We start from the raw sequence: 20,956 nt of genomic DNA, 5'->3' as shown, positions 1-20,956 counted from the left end.
GCCGCTCTCGACTACTGAACTCTACTTTGGTTCCTTCTGCTTCTCTCCAGGAAACACTCGCAAATCCTTGCCCCGACGGAGTCGCCGGCATATATGCTCAACGCTGGGTCGAAACATTGCAGGAATACCAACCTGAATACTATCATTTTTATTTCAGATATTACCAGACAGTGTATTCAAAATTGGGTGGCTTTCAAAGACCATGGTCGCGAAAGGAATGAACACGTGCTTTTGATCGTCCAATCTCTCGTCTCCCCTCAAGTGCTACACGTTGTATCAACCAAATTAGGACAATTGGCAGAGCCAATTCGGTATTACCAAGTTCTGACTACCAATTGTTCAAGAGACTGTCCTAGCAGGACACCGACATGGGATAATTGTAGAAGTCTGACACGATGATAGGCTTGGAGAACGATCATTATATTGGTTTGGGCTATCATATTTAGCATCATCTTGACTGTTGTCACAAGTATGCAGATATGCTAAGCAAATGAGGCTGTGAAGTTGGCACAGCTCTAGCTAGCTGCTGATGAGCATGCAGGTTGATCCACTTACACTCATGCGATTCCTTCAGGCAGTGTTTGATGTGGTCTCAGTAATATGACCTCGACGAATGGCAAACGAGAACAAATGAAACCGACTACCCGCCCTGAGGGCTGATCAACCATAAAATGTGATTATGTTACACGATATCGGTCGTGTTCATGTTGCAATTTCCCAGTCTCATTTCAGGGAACCAAACTGGTCGTACAATGGACCCGACTGAACAAATTTCGCAGATTGTCCCCGGAGAATTGGTGTTTCTCTTTGACTCCCATGAGTGTCATTCATGAACATGTCACTTGGCATGCTCATAATGACATTTAGAAACTGTAGGAATTTGTGAGAAAAAGAAAATAAGCCAAAAGCCCAAGTTTCCTCAGCTGTACGCACCACAATTGGCAAATCTACACTATTTTGACCCAATATCATATTTGAAAGCTCGTTACTGCACGTTATGCGCTTCTGTCGCATTAATGCAGCTGCAATGCAATTGAGGATCTCCATTTGATCACTGAACTCAAACGTATGGAGGTTCATTCCGTCTTACACGTCATGAGTATGTGTTACCATCACCAAATGATCGAATGATCGACAGAAGCACCAACTCGTACAAGTTAGATACCATTCAGTTGCAGAAAGTACTCAGCTGCAGTAGTTCTTGGTTCCTCAGAATATGGATCCAGTATATGACTGCTTTGATCTTCATCTTGCACCATTTCAAAGCTCCAACTGCTCGGTGTCTGCCTTCACTGCTTTCTATTGCAAATTCCGTCATCAATTGCATGAAAATGAGGTCCCAATCCCTTGGCCTCATTACCCTGTCGGCACTTGCTTGTTCCTCAAGCACTGTGCTGGCAAAGTTCCAGTCCAGAAACGAACGTCTCAACAACCTGAAGTACAAAGACTTCGTCTACCCTCATCGAGCAAGAGCCCAAGAATTGAAAGAAAACCAAATCGATCTTGGGTATGAAATTCACGAGGGAAAACTGGTACATATGTCTATATATCATGCTGTGCATAAAATCTTCATTTGCTAATTCTGAGGTATTAGGAGAAAGACAAGTTCTTAGCCTTCCGAAATATACCATACGCTGAGCCGCCCACCGAAAGTGACCTTCGCTGGTTTGCGGCAGTTGAGCCTCAAAGTATACGGGAAGAGGTGAACAAAGGACTAGTTGACCACAAGTGTCCACAAGAACAGGTCGGAGTAAGTAAATATCCACAATTTCTTTTGGAAAAGAACAAAAAGAAAAAGGATATCCACGACTCGACTCTGAAAATAGATTTCAAATCTCGACTGCATAGAGATTGTAAAGCCAAACCTTTGAGAGATGATAAAGCTGAATTTGGTCAAGTGGGTGCCCATTGCGAAGGACTTTCTAGGTAATTTCAGCGAGGGCATTCTCCCACCAAGATGGAGAGATGAGATCAAACCGGAAGACTATGGCGCAATGCCTGAGCCTATTCCAGGAGGTGAGCTTCTGTTTGACTCTTTCAACATGCGTGTATATTCTGACAGTCAAAACCGCCTCAGTCGACGAAGATTGCCTTACTCTCGACGTTATGGTCCCAAAAACAGTCTGGGAGAAGAAAGAGGAAGCTTCAGGTAAGAATGGCAGTACTTTTCATTTCATACATAAACTGATATCTTCAAGCTGCAGTAATTGTGTGGATATACGGAGGAGGGTGAGTTGTATACTTTGGAACTTACTAGAACTCGGACGTGCTAAATTGGACGCGTAGCTTTGTTTACGGGTGGAAGGATCTTCTTGGTAGTCCAGCTGGACTTTTCGAAGCCGCAGAAGGGAGTCAGCACGATGGGAATGTCATATATGTAAGTCCATGTTTTCAGTTATCTCAAAATCATCCACTGATTGATTATTAGGTGGCAATGAACTATCGTCTCGGAGCGTTTGGCTGGCTGGGTGGACCCAAATTTAGACAAGACGGTGGCCTTCCTAACCTCGGGCTCCACGACCAGAGATTCGCCATGAAATGGGTACAACGATACATCCAAGCGTTTGGAGGAGACCCTGAAAGGTAATACTCTCCCGTCTTTTCCCTACCACCTGAAATTCTATTGACTGGCTACCTAGAGTTACGGTCATGGGACAGAGTGCTGGAGCATCTTCGATTTTGCACCACCTCACAGCAGGAGGAGGAAATCGAGATTACAAACCCCTCTTCGATAAAGCTATTGTCCAAAGCGCAGGCTTCTTTCCCCAACCCGATCCCGCACACGACGATCGCATCTATGAGAAATATCTTGAGTTGACAGGAGCCAAAAATCTAGAGGAACTCCTAGAGAAAGACACCGAAGTCCTACAAGAAGCAAATACCAACATGACCTTCAAATCCCCTTATGGCATCTTCAACTTCGGTCCCACTGTGGATGGAGATTATGTGCCCAGCCTTCCTGGCAAGCTTCTTAGCGGAGGTTCGAGGAAGACTTATCATCAAGGTATCTCCTTGATGGTTGGGCACACGGCGTACGACGGATTGCTATTCACTCCACCATGGATTCGCTCCCCTGCCCAGCTTCGTGAACACAGTTGGAAGTTATATCCCGGGATCCCAGAGTCAGTTTTGCAGTTTATTGACGAGCATTATCCGATCAAGACGAGTCCATTGATCTTGGCCCAAAAGAAAATTGCAAATGTTTCCGACTTCCTTGACGTGAGAGTCTACCGCCCCTCCCTAGAAAGACAGTCGCTGACGGTGTTGTGGACAGGACATTGCCATCCAGTGTAACTCTTACTACTTGACCGAAGCTTTTCTCACGTCATTCATGCGCGCCCCTGTGTATCGATATTCATTCAATACTCTCCCAGCAATTCATGGCTATGACACTGGATATACAGTACGCTTCCCCGCCGCCCTCTCTATTTCCCCCCATCTTTCTTATTTTCTTCTTTACCATCCACATGCACGTCCTTGTCACAAAATATCCCACTTAGCTCACTCAAAACAGTACTACCCATCCCCATCGCTATTGGGCCCAGCAGACGAGACCCTAGCCAAATTTTTTCAAAAGTCCATCGTCAATTTCGCACGCTTTGGCGTCCCCGACCCAGATAACGATGTAGACGAGTGGCCGATGTACACTTCTGAAGAACGTGAAGTAATGAATTTGGGTAAGCCAGGCCAAACAGAGCAAGACTTTTCTTACGGAATGGGACCGGACTTGCTCGATCGGGAGAAGTGCGCGTACTGGCAGTCTGCTCCATACTACATTGGCAAAGAGCCGAAGAATGTCAAGTTTGTTCAGCAGGAAAGGCTTTACAAGGAGGGTCTGTAGAGGAACTGAAAGGGGGGAGTGAGACTCCGGGGGCTGGATGTTATGGGGCATTAATTGCCAGGGAGAGAATCTACTTCATACACTCATTTTATCAAGATATTTCAAGAAAACCTTTTGGGATCAGCCTGTGCGTAAGCTATTTTGCTGATGCGCTGAGCTCTTCCCTCCTTTCCATTTGACCTTGATCCATTTCGTTGTCCAAGTGCAGTGATGTTTTGAATAGCAGAAGTGTTGCGATTGTGACTCGGACGTCTAGGGTTTAAACTTCTAGTCCGCGGCGGCTTTCGTAAATCGAATAAATTTGTTCCAATTTTCTGGTTTCAGTTTTCGACGGAATATCTGGCAGCTGGCGATGCGGGGTTATCACGCGAGTTATTTCCATGATGTATGGACAAGGCAGATTTATCGGCCACGTAGTACCAAGTTCGGGCTCCAAATCTCCCACAAATCCCAAATGAAGAACAAGAACATGACAAAAGATTAAGTTCTCGCTTCAGGTTTGTTTACATTCGGAAATAAGAGATGTCAGCCCGAACAGGGAACTAAACTAGTGCGCTCCATTCCCGAAACTACTTCTACCCCTCCTGAGCCTCAACCGAACTCAAATCCAGCATCACCAATACAGTACTTGACCATCTTCAAAGAAACATCGCCAAGGTTTCAACACATCTTCAAAAATACCCATCGCCGACCCGTACTTTATTCTCAACAGCTAAGACTCACCTTCATCACCATCAAAATGGCTTCAACTCAACCCTCCGCCAAACGCCAGAGGACCAGTAAAGAAGATACCCCTTACGAGCTAATATACTGGCCTGGTCTCCCCGGCCGCGGTGAACACATTCGCCTCGCCTTCGAAGAGTCCAACACACCCTACACGGACACCGCCCAAGACCCCAAAGGCATAGACCTAGTCCTCTCCCAAATCTCCACCTCCAACCACGGCGACGCCCTCAACCCACCCATCTGCGCGCCCCCAATCCTCAAACACGGCTCCCTAACCATCAACCAAACGCCCAACATCCTGCTCTACCTCGCTCCAAAGCTGGGCCTCGTCCCCACAGCTGAAGAGGATGAAGGTGGGGTGTATCACGTGAATCAGCTGGTGCTGACGGCGCTGGATGGGCTGAGCAACGAGCCGCATGATGTGCATCATCCTGTTGCTTCGGGGCTGTATTATGAGGATCAGAAGGTCGAGGCGAAGAGGAAGGCGGGTGATTATTTGGAGAATAGGTTGCCGAAGTTTTTGGGGTATTTTGAGAGGGTTCTTGGTGGGGAGGCGAGTAAGGGTGGGGAGTGGCTTTATGGTGGGAGGTTGACGTATGCTGATTTGGTGCTTTTTCGTGAGTTTTCTAATTCATTTATTGTGAAATTATCGATGAATGTGTACTTGGTTCGCTGGAAGTCTTGATACTGATGTGGAACAGAATGTATCGATGGAATCAAACACGCTTTCCCAAACGCTATGAAGCGGATCGAGAAAGAGGACAAGTTCACGAAAGTCTTTGCACTTTACGAAAGAGTCAAGGAACGTCCAAATCTCAAGAGCTACTTGGCAAGTGATAGGAGACAAGCATATGGTATGGGAATCTACCGCCATTATCCCGAGTTGGATGAGGAGTAACTGGAGCGAATATCGCTAAGTACTGGATTCCGAAAAGAGATTGAGAGTCAATCTTGAATAGATTTGGAGACCCCTTAAATTTTCATGCTGTTTATAGAAAGTTCTGGAGAAGATTTCCCTGAAAACGAGGGACAAAAGTTACAAGACAATCATTTCAAGAGTTGTGTTCGTGAGCATAACCAGCTCGCTACACGATGGTAGCAACTCTATTTGTGAGCAAACGAAGTATCAAATTAATATGGGCCTATACCACAACACCTACATACTGCACACCATAAACTAGAAACGAGCCTTCAGTACATCAAACCTCGACGGCTCTCTCACACCCCCCTACCATCATTCTCCTCCCACACAACTCCCAATTTCATCCCCTCTCCATCATCCCCTATATCCACAACATCATCAGACATAACCGCCAACACTCTCCCTATACCACCCTAAAGTCAAGTCAGCAATCTGTTCTTCTCCCATATGGTAACAACATCACAAATGGTAACAATATCACAAAACAAATGTAAAGATGGGATGATTATAATGATAGGCGGAGAAAATTGGGACGAATTATAAGATATGATACATAAGTCCCCTTCCAACCCCTCGAACTCCCTGACCACACTTTCCCAAAATCTTCGGTCGGATCCGCAATACCAACATGTGAATCCATTTTAGCAAACAGTCTCGCGCACTAATTCCAGATGCGCCGTCTTTGATAAGTACTTTTTCCCCCCCAACGAATTGCTTTTCGTCTAGTGGAGTAGTGAAATCGATTTTGGTGTCTGGGCCTTGATCGGATCGGGACAATTTGAAAAGCGATTTTAATTTTGTGAGGAGTTGGGATGGTATTGGTTTCTTGAGCTTTATATACTTTCGATGTAGGTGAGTGATAGTCGACGATGGGAACTTGCCGGGTGAAAAAATAGTGAGGAAGTGAGATCTGATCGCCTGCCTTCGCTCGCCGTTTAGGTTACGCCTATTCTGAGGGTTGCGTCACAAAATCAAGTGAGGGTATAGCATGGCATGAATCCCTATGATGGAGTGATGGAGCAATTTTAGTTTATGAGTGATTTATTTTGAAGTTTTCTGTTTATTGGACTGGTGGTTGTTTGTGACGAACGATCGTGAGTAGCGCTGTACATGTGTCTAGTTTCCTTTCCCCATTCAGCGGGGTGCATGGCATCAAGGGACACGGAATTTGGCAAGTGAGTGAGTGAAATGATGGGCCGGAGCCGAACAGAGCCAGCCATCGACTATTCGGTGAAGCTGTACAGTATTATAACTATTGATGTCTCGGGCACGTACAGACTGTTCAGATAATTATTCCAGATAATCGAAATGTGCCAGGAACGAGGAGGGAAGTGTTGTCTGGGTTTCCTTTAATTCTCTCCGCCAAGGCAAAATCTTGTGCCTGCACCCTCCTTCCAAGAAGCATGTTGATCTGTGTCAGGTAATGAAGATAAGTACTAAAACCCTCTTTTCCAAGCATGCATAACCTCTTCTATGTCTCCTATTATTTATGTCGTGTCGAGTCGAGTGCAGAAATACTGAATCATAGCCAAAACAGCACGGTCCACCAGGTCCCTCACCACACCCTATCCAAATCCCCTCTCTCCAATTGGTCCATCCTCTCCTTCCCGCCCAGCCTCCCCGCCCCTTCCCAGTGGGGGCCCCTCCCCCGCGACGCGCCCCACTCTTCGCCCCTCTTCCCCGCGTCCCCATTCGCTAAGGGAGAGTCCCCTCCTCCTGATTCTGGTCCCGATACAGTTAGACTCACTCTTCTCGTCTCACATGCTCTCCAATCAAGGCGCTGACCCCGCTTCGTACCTGCTACAAGAGCTGAGCTGAGCTCACTACTCGTACGACCTTGATTCGAGAGCTTCCCTCTTCTCTTCTCTTCATTCATCCATCAACAACACGAACAGCTTCAGAGACTGCGATTGTGAATAGCTTCTTCTTCTTCTTTGAAACGAACGGATAATTAGACGATTACCTAGCAACTACACCGATACATATACGCACACAGTATAAGCAAAATGCCTCCTCTCCCAGCCGCGCGTACCTTCACTCTCTCTCCCGGTCGTCTCGGAGGAGCAGCCAGTACGTCTATCTCTCCCATCTCCTCTCTTCCCTCTTCCTTCTCTCTCCTCTTCCTCCCTCCTCCTCTCCTCTCTCTTCCTCCCTCCCTCTCCTCTCCTTCCCTCTCCCTCCTCCCTCCTCCCTCCTCCCTTCTCCTCTACCTCCTCCACTCCCTTCCCTCTCACATCTCCCCTCCTCCTCCCATCCCTCCTCCTCCCACCGCAAATTCCCTCCCATTTACTGTAAGCTAACCTCCCCCTCCCCAACAGTCGGCGTTTCCTGCGCCGTCGGCAGCGTCCCCCTACTATGCCTCATCCCAGGCGTCGAAGAGCGCCTCGCAGCCCAAGCAGCAGTCTGGGGTCCGAGATGGAGTCGTGGTTTCGCGGCCGTGACGCCGCATGTTTCGAGGCAGGCGGAGAGGGTCGAGCCGGGGATTAAGAGAGGGGTGGAGAAGGTGGAGCCGCCGCTTAAGAGGGCTGCGATGTGAGTTTACCTGGTTTTATTTTATTTTATCTCGCGCTTGGTTATGTGTGTTTGTGGGTGTCTGCTTTTGGTGGGGTGTTTGTGTTTGTGTAGGAGATGGCTTGGGAGAGGAGAGGAGGGTTCGTTGTTTGGAAACAACCTGGGAAGAGAAGGAGAAGATGAATGGCCGCAAGTGGCCATAGGAGAATTGTATCGGGATGTATGGCTAACCTCCTTCAAACAGTGCCGTCGACCGCAACATCAAGAAAGTCATTCCCGAGAAGAAGGAATAGACTCCTTCCCTTCCCCTTCTCACACCTCACGCCTCACACGTCTCTCATCATCGATTTCGATTTCCGAATTCCAGCATTGCATGCGGGCTACTAGCTAGCTACTTGGCGGAGGATATACCATTCTACCATTCATTGAATCGACCGGATAAGTCATGTGGCACAATTGGAAATTACATCACATCACATTGCATTGCAGTTCCTTGCCTTGTCTTGCCTTGCGTAGCATAAGCGAAAATTGAATATAAATACAATTGCATAAAACTGCATATATACACAAGATGAGAAAGAAAGACAGCTAGATCATAGATCTTATATCGTGTATCGTGTGGTGGTGTTTTCTTGGAATTGAATTGAATTGAGTTGAACTGTTGAGTTTGTGAATTAGCTTTGTTGATTTGGTGGGGATTTATTTACTTGCTTGCTTGTTTACTTGCTTGCTTGTTTACTTGCTTGTTTGCTGGCTATGGATATGGATATGGATATGTTGTTTCTTTTGAGGTTGGGGATATTGAGGTGGAATGGAGATATATGTGGGGAGAAGAAAATAAAAAAAAACATCAAGTTACATAACCCCAAGATCTCTATGACCATACAGCATGTTGCTGTAGTGATACTGCACAATAATTTACCCTTCACACCATTTTACTGAAGCTAGTAGTATTACTGTAGCAAGCTTCACTTGGCTAGCTCTGGACGATCGAGTCCGGCGAGCTATTGACATGTGAAGAATGAGATTTCTGCTGTTTATGTCTATTCATTGTTTATTCTTCTGCTTTCTTCTTTTCTCCTTCTTTCCCCCTTCTTTTCTATTTGTAGAGACTACTGAAATACAAAAACAGTATGAGTATGCCTAGCCCATGACTCTATAATCATCTATCTCGAACCGCACCCTCCTCCTCCAGGCCGATTACCCTCAAACCCCTCTCACCCTCCCTTCCTTCTTCCTGCCCTTTAGTTCACCCCTCTAATTCACCCCGGCCCCTCTTACCCCTCTCCCCCTTCTCCTCCCTCTCCTCCCTCCTCCCCTCCTCCCCTCACCTATCACCAATCACCCATCACTCACTCCCCTCCTTCCTCCTCACCAACAACAAACCCCCACCTCACACCCTCCCACCCCCTCCTCCTCCTCATCCTAACCCTAACATCCCCCTTCGGACTCGTACTCCCATCCCCCAATTTATTCGTCGCCATTTCCGGCGCTTTAATCACCTCTCCCCCCTTACCAGAACAACCCTCCAAATCAAACCCAAAAACCAAGACCGCCACAAACGCCGTAATCTCAGTAAAAGCGAGATGTCTCCCCGGACAAAGATTCTTCCCGCCTCCAAAGGGGATATACGCGCTATTCTGGAGTTTGCGCTTTTCCTTTCCCTTGAACACGTTTTGCGCCAGATCCGTGATCCCATTCGTACCACTTTGTGATCGAGATTTCCCTTTTATCGAATCTTCATCCCCATCAATCCACCTCCGAGGATTAAAAACCCCGGCATCCTCCCCCCAAGTGTCAACATCAGCTTGCAAGACACCCGTAGGGATCTGCACAATGGCGCCTTTCTTGAGGAGATACCTGTCTGCGAGGAGGGTATCTTCCAGGACGGTGCGGATCACGAAACCTGTTTTGACGAGGCGGAGAGATTCGTGGAAACAGGCTGTTAGGAGAGGACAATTCTCTCTCAACCCCTCGATATTAAGGAACATCTCTCTCCCTTTTTCGCTACCCTCTGGTTCGCCATTCCCCTTCCCCTCTTTAACAATACCTTCAATCTCATCCCTGAGATCAGCAACCAACTCAGGCCGTTCGAAGATCCAACAAAGCATATAAAACACATTCGGGACTGTATTCGTCACAGCCGCGAATAATATGCTGATGTCTGCTTTGCAAATCTCGGTGGTTGTGAGGCCCCATTTGCGGGCGCAGCGGGCGCGGCCTTGCACGAAGGCGCTGGCGTTGGAGAGGAGGCCGCGGGCGTAGTAGGTTTCGAAGGAGGCGGTTATGGCTTGACGTGCGAGGTGGCCTTTGCGGGCGGTGATGGAGGGGTAAGTGTCCAAGACTAGGAGGCCGAGATCTTTTTCGAAATCCCTGGAGAGAAAGAGGGTTCGTGAGTAGTGGGTAGGTAGGTATACCATATAGAGTTGGTCGAAGATTAGGAGAGAGGCTGGGGGGGGGGGGGGGGGGGGGGAAGTATGTGGAGAGGTGTGGGCGAAAGAGGACGGGATTGGGAGGCTGAGAAGAAAGGAGGCTGAGAAGAAAGAACTTACCAGCCCATTTGGATGAACCGCTTATCCCACTTTACCGGATTCTCCTCACCATACAACGCCGCCGCACTAGCCGTTGTATAAGAGTCCCTCAACCACCCAAACAACATCATCTCCTTCCACCCATCCCCACCAATCTCGTTCAAAATCTCCACCAACCCCCCCAAAACCTTCCTATTCGTATCCAACAACTGCTTGCCCTGCGCCAAAGCCCCATACATCTCCGTATGCAAGTCCGTCATATAATTCGACATTCTGCCCGGGACATGCGGGTCAGGTAGTAATGGAGCATTAACGATATCTATACCGTGCTGATCAAACCCGAGGGCTTTGACCGAAGCGTTCTGCTTGATGGTTTCGAAATCTATGGTTTTGGAGAGGCGGAAGGCGAGTTGAGCGAGGGTGGGTGAGGAAATGATGTAGATGCGTTGGGTGAGGATGAGGAGGGTTGTTATGGGGGAAGGTTGGGTTTTGCTTGAGAGAGTTAGTGCGTGAGTTTATCAGTGGTGTTGGCTGAGGAGGATGGAGGGCTTGGAGAATATGAAAAGTCGGATAGCTCAGACGCAGCTGAAAAAAACACAACAATATTTCCACATTAAAAGAATGTAGAAATCAACTCACTGCAAAATCCTAAAATACGTATTCTGATACCACAACAAATTCATCACGTGACCAAACACCGGAATCCTCGACTTCGCCAGCGGCGGCTCCTTCGGATCCAATTCCTCTCTTGGAAGAAACCATAGCGAAGCTATCAAGACAGTTACAAGACCAACTGCAACGACCGTCGACGTCGATAGCGCGCTCCAACTCGAGAGGAGGAAGGACGACATTTTGCTTGGGCTGGAACGACGGATCCAATTTCCGCCGTGCCCGAGCTATCTTTTGGGACTTGTACACCAAGTTTGGGTTCTGGGGAATTGTGTTAGCGATGCATTGTGCCAGCAATGGATGAAGAGGGGAGTAATTCAGGCTTGGACATACACGTCAAAGAATCTAGATCGGTTTAATGAAGATCGCGTGTTTCGCGTTGTGCAAAGAGAAAGGTGAGGTAACGGTGGGAAAGTGAGATGAATGCTGTCCCCAATGCGCTAATTCCATCACGTGTCTAGCCGAGACGAACTCAATTAACCCAGTATGAACTCTAACTCTAAACAAAACGCATTGTTCGGAGAGGCGATGAAAATAAAAAGCCTTCTGGAGCTTTGAGAGCATCTGAAGACGAACTTTCGGATTTACTCTATGGCGACTTTTGATGCATTTCTAACCGACAAGCGAAGCGATCAGCCTGGGAAATTTGCGCGAAAGCATGAAGAGACGCCGTCTGCACACGGATAAAGGAGATGTACTAGCGTACAATTTGGGAGGATCAAGACATGAGAAACGCGAAGAGGAGGGTTATTGTTCATCGTATGTAATATCGTTATCTACCTATGTACGCAAACTATGCAGCGCCATGCCTATCATCTAACGCCAACACCGACAATAACCCAAGCGAGTAAACAAACAAATGCAGCTAGACTCCAAATCCAACCCCAAGCAGCACCTCCCACCAAGCGCCATGTCCAACATCCATCACTCTCTTCTCATCTCCCCTATATTAAACCATCTAAATCCCGCCAAGCACATCCTCAACCACCACCCCCAACATCCTCAAACCCCCCACCCTCGCCACATTCCCCATAACCCTCAACCTCCTCACCAACGCCTCCCTATCCACGCTCTCCCCCCAAGCCCCACTACAAGCACAATGCTCCATGAAATCATTAACCCTAACACTCTTACACTTCACACACTTGAGATCCTGGCCCGCCCACTCCCCAAGCATAGCTTGAACGCTAGCAATGAGCCTCTCCTCGAGTTGTAGACGGTTGAACTCCGACGAGCAGAATGTGCATGTCCATGGTCTAGTGGAGGCTGTTCCCGATACGGTTTCTCCTGCAGGGCCAGAACCAGAAGTGGGATCTAGAGGCATGACGTCCTCGTCACGGCAGAAATCGATGTCGCGGCTCATGGTGCAGTTCTCGCAGATGACGCCTTGGATCTTCAGACTCTCGCTGGGATTCTCGAAGCGGGCTTCCGTACTGAATTCTCTGATCTCGAATAGAGCTAGCAACTCCTTTCGCAGAAGTCTAGCTTCCATGGTGATATTGCGGTCCAGACTGAGGACCTGCATCAGAGACTTGACAAGCTGCAGAGCCGGGTTCGAGAAGGTGAGATGTGAGCCCGGCAGGACGGGGAAGCTGTAATCGGATGCGAGTTCTGGATGCAGCATCTCGTCTTTTTGGCGGCGGATGAGGCCTGCGATCTGGCGCTTGAGGGGCCTCTCGAAGTCTTTGCCGAGGATGATCTTGTCCTCTTTGTCGTCGCCGAGTTCGCGGACTGGGATATGGGTCGCCCGGGGCGTAGACGTAGATCCGAGTGTAGGACGCTTGAGAGCGTGCATCTTCTCAACGAATTCGACGACCCAGTCGTTGAAGATTGGCTGGAGCGGAATTGGGAGAAATTTGCTGAGTTGCCAGTGCATGATACAATCCAATGTTTGATTTTCTGCTTCAACGACTTCTGTTGTGGCTTTGCCTCCATAGTTGAACTCGTCGTACCATACAAGGTAGTCCCAGTATTCCTTGATCTCCAAATCCAAGAAGTGGAAGAGTGGTTTCGCCTTTATTGACTTCAAGATATATTGGCTGTAAGCGTATGCATTCCCGACTTCTGACTTTGTTGTTTGGAGGAGCAGTCTATTAGACGAGGCGAAGACAACGTGAGATCCAACACGACGAAAGTCAGTCATGAGCTGCTGGAAAGCTTTCCGGGACATCATCTGCACGTAGTAGTGCAGAGATCGGTCGTACAAGAAGGAGTCGGGATTCTCAACCCATCGGACGAGATGTTGGACCATGATATCAGCCATGCTGCTTCCTTTACACGCCTCTGTCCACCAAGCTTTGACCATCTCTCGAAGAACAGTGACACCAGCAGTTGCAAATGCATTATCAGAATACAGTACATTCGTGCCATCGCTCGGGGAGTCGTCTTGGGGTGCTGCGGGGTTGAAAGATATGGAGTCGCTTCCTTCCAGCTCATTAATGAGTGACGAAGTGAGAATCGTGTTAATTGCCAGATTCCGTACATCAATCTCGATACAAACAGAAGGGTAGGTTCCAGGATTGTTGACGGACGGCATCTGCACCGTGTCCAAGGGTCCCAGAACATCATCCTGTTCATATCCAGCATGATCCGGCCTTGGCCCTCCAGACCACCATAGAACCACATTATTCTTCTGCAGCCGTCTCGCATACGCAATATCGATGAGGAATCGTGGATCATCTCTCTCGAGATTGCAAAGTGGTACATCACCATATCTTGCAAGCTCAGTAAGATGCACAATCCAGGATCCGAGACTCAGATAATTATTGACCAGGCGCTTGGCAACAAAAGCCTGCCATCCAAGCGGAGGGAGATTACTGTCTGCAATCTCGTATTTCAAAGGCAATACTGGGAAGTCGGCCAGGATTGGAATATCGTGAATAAGCATGCGTCGTTGAGGAGATTGAATGACGAGCATTAGTGGTTTCGACTCATCATTACGCATCTTCTTCACGATATCACCAACCTCAAGCAAAGCTTTCCGTCTTGTGGTGACCTGGCTAGTCTTGAATTGCAGCTTCTCTTGGTATGTGAAACAAGTCTGCCAATCCTGACCGTCTGCTTCTTGCTCTCTCCTTGCCAGCATATCACTATAAATCTTTCCGATATTTGGTAGGTCCTGAGCCGAATCTTTCGATTTCTGGAGAATAACAACATTTGCTTGTTCCTTAGCAGAGGAGAACAGTGCAAATACTTGACGATCGCCAGCAACAACGTGGTACAGGTAGAGATACGCCATAGGAGACTGGGTGAGATACGGGTTCTTCGAAACAGCTCGTCGAAGTCCAGACAGATCGAAGCCAGACTCAAGACCTTTTCCGAGAACACCAGGTTGAGTTTCATCAAAAGTGCACAGGCTACCCAGCTGAAGCACAGCTCGAATGCTGAGAGGAACCTGCTTCTCGTATACGCCTTCAACACTGGGATGATTGAACAACAGCGAGAGCTTCTGTGCATCATTTACATAGACCGTTTCCGGCATCGTGAGCTTGAACAGATGCACGGACGGGTGACCATTAGGCAATGTATGGGTGACCTTTTGAGCTTCACAGCCATCGACCTCAATATCCGGAAGTTCCTTGCCCTTCAAATTGAGGAATACTTGACGCGGAACTTTGACCTTTAGAGTATGGATTTTCGAATCGATGAGCACGAAGGCTGATACCACTCCCGGACTAGTCGTACCTCTCAACTGAAGCACCTGCCAAGTGCTCTTATACGTGATCTCCGCCTGGTTCTGGAACGTGGCTCCGATATTGTTCTGCGCACTAACTCGAGACTCTCCAAACAGATGTCTTCGTCGAAGTCGTGCCTGTTTTTGGATCTTCCATTTCTGTTTCTGATACTCGAGGAACCCTTCGTAGTCTTCCGTTGGATTTGGCATCTTCTCCGGTAAAGCAGCATACGGATTTGTCGAGACAGCAACAGCTGGTTCAGGAGATTTTCGTTTCTGAGATTTTTGTGTTGCTTGTGAGAGCTGAGCTCCAAGGGCTTTTGGTTTTAATAGCTTGACTCCAAAATCCTCCATATCGCCAGCTCGAGGGTCCATCAAGTTTGTGATCTCGTCCAGGGGAGCTGACTTGAACAAGTCCGTCATCTTCTTCTGCTTCATCTTGTCTTCCTTAACATTGATCCTCCTTTGCAGCCACTCGGGATGTGGGACTCTGGGTACAGGATTCCGGACTTTCTGGAGTGCAGCTGGGATCGTGATAAGTTTCTGGATGACTGAACCAAGACGCTCAAGGTAGTAATCCCAATCAAGTAACGCTCTGGGATCCATGTTTGTAGGATCTTCCTTGAGCCATTTGCGAAGGAAGTAGCGTTTCACTGTAGTTTCCGCTGAGAAGATAGCGACTGGAATGGCTCGCTCTGTGACAGGTGCATTCTTCGGCCGCGAGCAAATAATATATTTGCAGTTCAGACCCTTATCCTTGACCATCTGTTCGCCCAAAAAATCGGCCAGACGTTTGGCAGTAGTGATGGATGTCGACTTTTGCGTCCCATATTCCTCCAAAGTCTTGGACATGCTTCTGTTCTCGCAAATGAGGTCGATAAGTTCTTCATCGGCGAGCGTTTCTCCCTTCGAGTGGAGAACATCCAACCATTGATTGGCAACCTTCGCTACCGCAGTGTATGTCTCTGTCAGGGTCGTGCCTTCCAAGAAGAACTTGAAAATCTGCTGTTGGAATATTTTGATGAGTTTCAGCTCTCCTCTTCGCTTGACCTCGAACCCTTTCAACTCTGCCAGACTTCCATCATCGTTGAAAACAGCATAACGTTTCTTCAAATTCTTGTCTTCTTCCTTAGACGTAGGCAGAATCATGGCGCGGTACGGACCGTCAACTTCGAAGAAAATGGAGTTGTCGCTATGTGTTTCATATCGGAAAGTCTTCGGATCCTTGAGAGTCTGGTATTGGTGATTCGTAAACTTGGCATGAACAAGATGGTTCAACATGACGCAAGGATATGAAATGGCGAGCTTCTTCCCGTTCTTGAGAGTGAAGCCGTAGTTTTCAGGGAAAGTGGCCGGCAACATACACCAGATACCGTCCGTGTCCAGTTCCAGAGGCCGACCAATTCGTTCAACTAGCTGACGTGCCATTTGAATGATGTGCGCACCAGTGAGACAGGTAACACCAGCCATCTCCATAGAATACCAACGAGAACCTTTTCGCATGACATAACCATAGAACGAGTTCAGAATGACCTTGTGAGCCAGTTGAAGCGAATCGAAAAGCACAATCATCTTCTTTCCACTCTCGATCTCGGCAGTCGAAGCACCGGCTGCTTTCATGGCTTCTGTCTTGCCTTTCCAGAGTTTCTGCTTCCCTTTGTAGTCGTACCGACGATCTCTGAATTCTGACACAGTGTCGATATAGAAAGGGTTCTCTCGCTGGCAGATGATAGCCTCCCGCTCAATGGTTTTTGACTCGTGAATCTTGTGATAGATTTTCTGACTGTAGACTTGAAGACGTTTCCGAACCAATGTGGACTGCTCGTCAGCAGACAGATCCTGGAATGTCCGGGCAGGGCTGTTCGGCCACTTGCCAGGGAAGCGTTCATTCTCGAGAGAGTGCCGAATCATGTTGTATTCATCTCGTTTCGCAGGCAAATACTCTCCTCTCCAGGCCCAAGGCATTCTCCGATCACAAGTCTTTCCAGGTCTGTTGAAATCACAAGCCGCACAATCCGATTCCTGGATCATAGAATCCGGTTGTAATCGATTTGTGGTCATGATATTGGGATACATGGATGCAACATCCAAATGGTAGATTAGGGGCCTCTCGCTTCGATTCGCAGTCTTCTTTAGACTATTGAGTCGATCCGCGATTTGCTGCTTTATTTCGTCGTAATTCGTAACATCATCGAGCGACTTCTTTTCTTCGACCGTGATACTGAACTTCAGCGCCGCATCCAGATCCACGAGCAACTCATCAATGGCAGTTGTATCCACAGCGAAATTGACAGGGATGTCGGCGCGGAAGACTCCAGCTTCAATACTTTCGACGTGACCACCCACATATGTTTCCGATTCCAGTAAGTGGCCTTCCCAGAAGGCCTCCTTGGGTGAAACGTGTTTGTTCGGCAAGACGATTTCTTTCTGGTATGCCTGCACCATGAGCAACATCTCGCACAGAGTTCCTGTTCCTTTCCTCAACACTGCATCCGGACCCAGAGGAATAATTGTGCACAGTGAGAAAATAAAAGGATGAACGTATTTCATGTACAGGTAGTATGTCGCCACCGCATCGGAAACGGAATACTCCGAAAGTACCTGGGGCTTTTCGCTCGCATACCGTAACATCAATTCCGGGTCGATTTCATCTGGATCGTATCCAAGCTTGGCTGTCGTAACGGCTTTGAGACCTCGACTTCCTTGCGGTAAATAACTGTCTCGGTTGACCCAGTGGAAACAATCCATATGGGCACTGTAGTCGCAGCAATATTGATCTTCTGGACCTTTCCGCCATCCAATCTCCTGGTACATATCGATTCCATTAACACTTGCTCTGGCGTCCACAAATGGCCAATCGAAGAAGTCTCCGTTGTAAGTCGCAATTACTGTCGGCCGTGCTTCCTTGATATGTAAAAAGAACCGCTCGATCACTGCTTTCTCGTCCGGCTCATTGAAAATCATAAACGGGCCCTCATATTCCGGTTTTGGTGTATATTCAAAATCCTCGATATCTTCCGAAACAATCTCTCGATTCGTGATCAGGAACCCTTGCCCATCTATCATGTACGATATCATCATGATCTGATCGATTGTAGCGTCTGGGAACTTCAGAGGCAGTTTCGTCGTCTCGATATCGTATGCCATTACCACTGGATCCGCACGCTCCAGTCGCTCTTCTAAACATTTCATTGTTGTAACGCCGTGTTTCGCCTCGACCGAATACCATTTTCCAGTCCGTATATCTAGGTATGTCAGCGATGCTTTCATGCGTGTGCCCAGGACCTTCCATACCCAAATCTATCATTACTCGTACGTGATATGGTACATCCCATTCCCTAATATCCACAATAAAATCGCTTGCATCTGCCACAGAAACATTAAGTCGTCGTTCATCGTCTCGGTCATCATCGAAAAGGTCAAAACCAGCATTTGCGCTGCACTGTATCAGCAGTGCTCCCTCAATCATTCCCCAGAAACAACATACCTAGCAACCTCCGCATACGTATCCATCGCATTCATATTCTTCTTATTCTTCTCGGCAATGGGCATAATATCCCTCCTCGCCGCCAGCAAATCACTCACATTCGCAAACCGCAGCTCAAAAAACGTCCTCCTATACCCAAGCAAATGATTCGGCATCTGCAGATCCTCCTTCTCAACTTTCTTTAAACTCTTAACCACCCCTCCACCAGGCGCACGCTTCAACCACTCCTCCGCCTCGGCCTCGTGACCCCTCTTCACAGCCACAAGAAAATACGGGTCATATTCCAGCGTCGCTTTGAACGTTCCCCCATCATCTTCCAGGAAATAGCAATCCAGCGCCGCCCGCCCGTCTGCAATCTTTGCGTCCTCGACAGATGTAGCTTTGACGTTTACCAACCAGCCGGTCTTCTTCTTGCCTGATTCGTAGCGTGCAAAACCTTGTGCTTCATCTATGGAGTGTGCAAGACGGACTGCTTCGCGCTTCTCGTCAGAGTACGTAGCTTCGTTCCCTCCTTTGGATGCTGTGAAGGTTTTGGCTTTCCGAGGGCCGTGGTAGGCTTGTTTTCCGCCGCGACGGTAGCCGTTCTTGGGCATGCGGGGGCCGGGCATGGTGAGGGTATTCGCAGATAGGACTGCGTGTCGAGATCAAGTAGGATAGGTAGGTGGTGGTGGGAGGATAGGGGGTTTTGCAGCTCTTTAAAGAATTGGCATGGAACCGGGCAATTGTGAAGTCCAATTTGAATTCGACGAGAAATTCCGGACCCGAATTAGTAGAAATCGAATCGTTTGCCTCGAGTTTGTGGCTTTGAGGTGAGTTGTGATGTTGTGGTGTTGTAAGGTTCAAATGTGGTATGGAGTCTACAAGCCGGAGCTGAGCGCGTAGCAAAATCGCGTCAGACGCGTAAAGAAAGTCTGAGAAGTCGCGTTCAGCACTTAAACATCGGAAGCGAGACAACCCCTGGCTTTCAGCCTTGCATCCACCAAATGCCAGCCTTACACTAAAAGAACTGCGGGAGCCAGGAAGTCTCTCTCCGCACATTGATATCGCAGATCCACCACTCCTGCAACATACTCCCATTGTCTGTATATTAACAACCACAACAATGGCCGGTGATACCAGAGATACCTCCTCCTCCTCTTCTCCCTCCCAAACACCGCCACTCCCACCACCCAGTGCAACTTCCCCTCCACCGCAGATAACATCCTCCTCTCCAAAGACTTACGAAGTCTTCAACTCACCACAGTCGCCTTCAAAACCACTAGCCGGTCCAGTCTCTGCCAATGCTTTACCAGAAGGTTCAGGGCAGAATACTGCAGGTGGGCAGAAAGAAGTGCCCACGCTAGTGAGCGCCATCAAGACAGTTCGGATCCAGGATTTCAAACAAGTGCATATGTATCCCTGTGTGCGGGAGAGTCTGTTACTGGGAATTGGTGGCGCATTTGGCATGGGAGGTGTGAGGGCACTTTGGGGTGGTAGGTCTATTTCTTTAGTAATATCCTTATAGCTTGAGGTATCTCCAGCTTTGTGGAATTGGTGTCTCGAGTAGTACTCGTTTGGCAATTCTATTTGGGAGATTTAGGCGACTTCATGAACTTCTTACTTTCAAAACATTTACTCACTCCCCCATAGCACCAATCCCCAAAGCCGCCAATTGGGCCGTCGGAACCTTCGTCTTCGCCTCCTTCGCCAACTACGAATTTTGTCTGTATCGCCGCCGTTTAGAGCGACACCACATGAAACGCGCAGTTGAAATCATAGACCGCAAGAAAGCGGAGAAGGAAGCCGCAGCAAAGATTAAGAGAGAGGAGAGGCGGAGGGCGAAAGAAGAAGCGGATAGAAAGGCGGAGGAGGAGAGGAGGAGGAGATGGTGGAAGGTTTGGTAGAGGGAATAGGGGGGAAAGAGCTGGGGAAGAGGAGTGTACTACTTTATGTATCATGATGTGATCTTGTAAGTTAACCGAACGCTTGCGGATTGTGTATCTGCTGTATATAAGCCATGTGTTTGCAAGCGCCAATGCGTCCATCTGAGTTTGATGCCCGCCAGACAGATCGGCCCATCTCCACCCTTCCTAATCAAACAAAGAATGGCCTGCTCTCCTGAATGAAGCAAAACTAAATCACCCAACGAGCCAGCTCCATATTACTCAATCACTTTTCTCTTTTTCTCTAGTCATTTCGATATTCAAACAGCACCGCACCGTGAGTATCAGGCAGATTAGAACTCCTAAGCCGCTCTCTTCAACCCAGCAGTTTCCTTCCTCGGTTTCCTCCAGCATGCCGCCTGACCCAAAGATGATGATCTGGTCTGGTCTAGTCAGCGTGAAATCAGCCTAACGAACAGTCAATACCACTCAACTACTCCACAGAAACCCTCGTCAACACTACAATAACTTATGATTTGAGATGCGTCAGCGTCAAAGGAGCGTGCGTACCATACACACATATGAATAAGAGCCGAACGATTCTAGTTGTCATAGGCCAAAGAAAAAAAATATATCTCTTCCAGTCGCGCGCATCAGCCAGCAGAAATACAGTTGTCAAAAAATATCTCCGATCTGAGCCTTGGTTGGTCAGGTCAGGGTAGGGTGTGTGTCTG

The 20,956-nt window shown here is 48.2% G+C and overlaps 6 protein-coding genes across 7 annotated transcripts; 4 read left to right on the top strand and 2 right to left on the bottom strand.

Annotated features, from left to right (window-relative positions):
• Window positions 1-1,325: 1,325 nt before the first annotated feature.
• Window positions 1,326-3,841, top strand: ONS95_006900 (uncharacterized protein; the record flags this gene model as incomplete). Its single annotated transcript, XM_058500385.1, has 10 exons — window positions 1,326-1,532; window positions 1,595-1,750; window positions 1,899-2,016; window positions 2,078-2,149; window positions 2,199-2,229; window positions 2,287-2,377; window positions 2,429-2,583; window positions 2,640-3,219; window positions 3,275-3,403; window positions 3,515-3,841. 10 exons carry the CDS (start codon window positions 1,326-1,328, stop codon window positions 3,839-3,841), a joined length of 1,866 nt encoding a protein of 621 aa, XP_058350222.1.
• Window positions 3,842-4,580: 739 nt separating this feature from the next.
• Window positions 4,581-5,465, top strand: ONS95_006899 (uncharacterized protein; the record flags this gene model as incomplete). The annotated part of the gene is made up of 2 exons (XM_058500384.1): window positions 4,581-5,184; window positions 5,269-5,465. The coding sequence occupies 2 exons, from the start codon at window positions 4,581-4,583 to the stop codon at window positions 5,463-5,465; spliced, it is 801 nt and encodes a 266-aa protein (XP_058350221.1).
• A 2,030-nt stretch (window positions 5,466-7,495) lies between these two features.
• Window positions 7,496-8,293, top strand: ONS95_006898 (uncharacterized protein; the record flags this gene model as incomplete). Its single annotated transcript, XM_058500383.1, has 3 exons — window positions 7,496-7,559; window positions 7,808-8,021; window positions 8,245-8,293. 3 exons carry the CDS (start codon window positions 7,496-7,498, stop codon window positions 8,291-8,293), a joined length of 327 nt encoding a protein of 108 aa, XP_058350220.1.
• A 1,059-nt stretch (window positions 8,294-9,352) lies between these two features.
• ONS95_006897 (uncharacterized protein) lies at window positions 9,353-11,951 on the bottom strand (the record flags this gene model as incomplete). 2 transcript variants are annotated; one of them, XM_058500381.1, is made up of 3 exons in its annotated part: window positions 11,171-11,951; window positions 10,553-11,023; window positions 9,353-10,373 (listed from the first exon to the last, which is right to left on the bottom strand). In XM_058500381.1, the coding sequence occupies exons 1-3, from the start codon at window positions 11,380-11,382 to the stop codon at window positions 9,353-9,355; spliced, it is 1,704 nt and encodes a 567-aa protein (XP_058350218.1). In that variant the 5' UTR covers window positions 11,383-11,951. The 2 variants fall into 2 exon arrangements, with proteins under 2 accessions (XP_058350218.1, XP_058350219.1); XM_058500382.1 differs by having other exon boundaries at window positions 10,553-11,461; window positions 11,534-11,595.
• Window positions 11,952-19,197, bottom strand: POL2 (DNA polymerase epsilon catalytic subunit). The gene is made up of 3 exons (XM_058500380.1): window positions 18,361-19,197; window positions 18,168-18,310; window positions 11,952-18,118 (listed from the first exon to the last, which is right to left on the bottom strand). The coding sequence occupies exons 1-3, from the start codon at window positions 18,966-18,968 to the stop codon at window positions 12,159-12,161; spliced, it is 6,711 nt and encodes a 2,236-aa protein (XP_058350217.1). The 5' UTR covers window positions 18,969-19,197; the 3' UTR covers window positions 11,952-12,158.
• Window positions 19,198-19,304: 107 nt separating this feature from the next.
• ONS95_006895 (uncharacterized protein) lies at window positions 19,305-20,911 on the top strand. The gene is made up of 2 exons (XM_058500379.1): window positions 19,305-19,832; window positions 19,990-20,911. The coding sequence occupies exons 1-2, from the start codon at window positions 19,463-19,465 to the stop codon at window positions 20,241-20,243; spliced, it is 624 nt and encodes a 207-aa protein (XP_058350216.1). The 5' UTR covers window positions 19,305-19,462; the 3' UTR covers window positions 20,244-20,911.
• The last annotated feature ends 45 nt before the right edge of the window (window positions 20,912-20,956 follow it).

The sequence above is a fragment of the Cadophora gregata genome (genome assembly GCF_030347475.1).
Source record: "Cadophora gregata isolate MNR1 chromosome Unknown scaffold_18, whole genome shotgun sequence".
Taxonomy (NCBI): Eukaryota; Fungi; Ascomycota; class Leotiomycetes; order Helotiales; family Ploettnerulaceae; genus Cadophora; species Cadophora gregata.
Note: the sequence above shows the minus strand (reverse complement) of the source record. Positions and strands in the feature narration are given on the sequence as shown.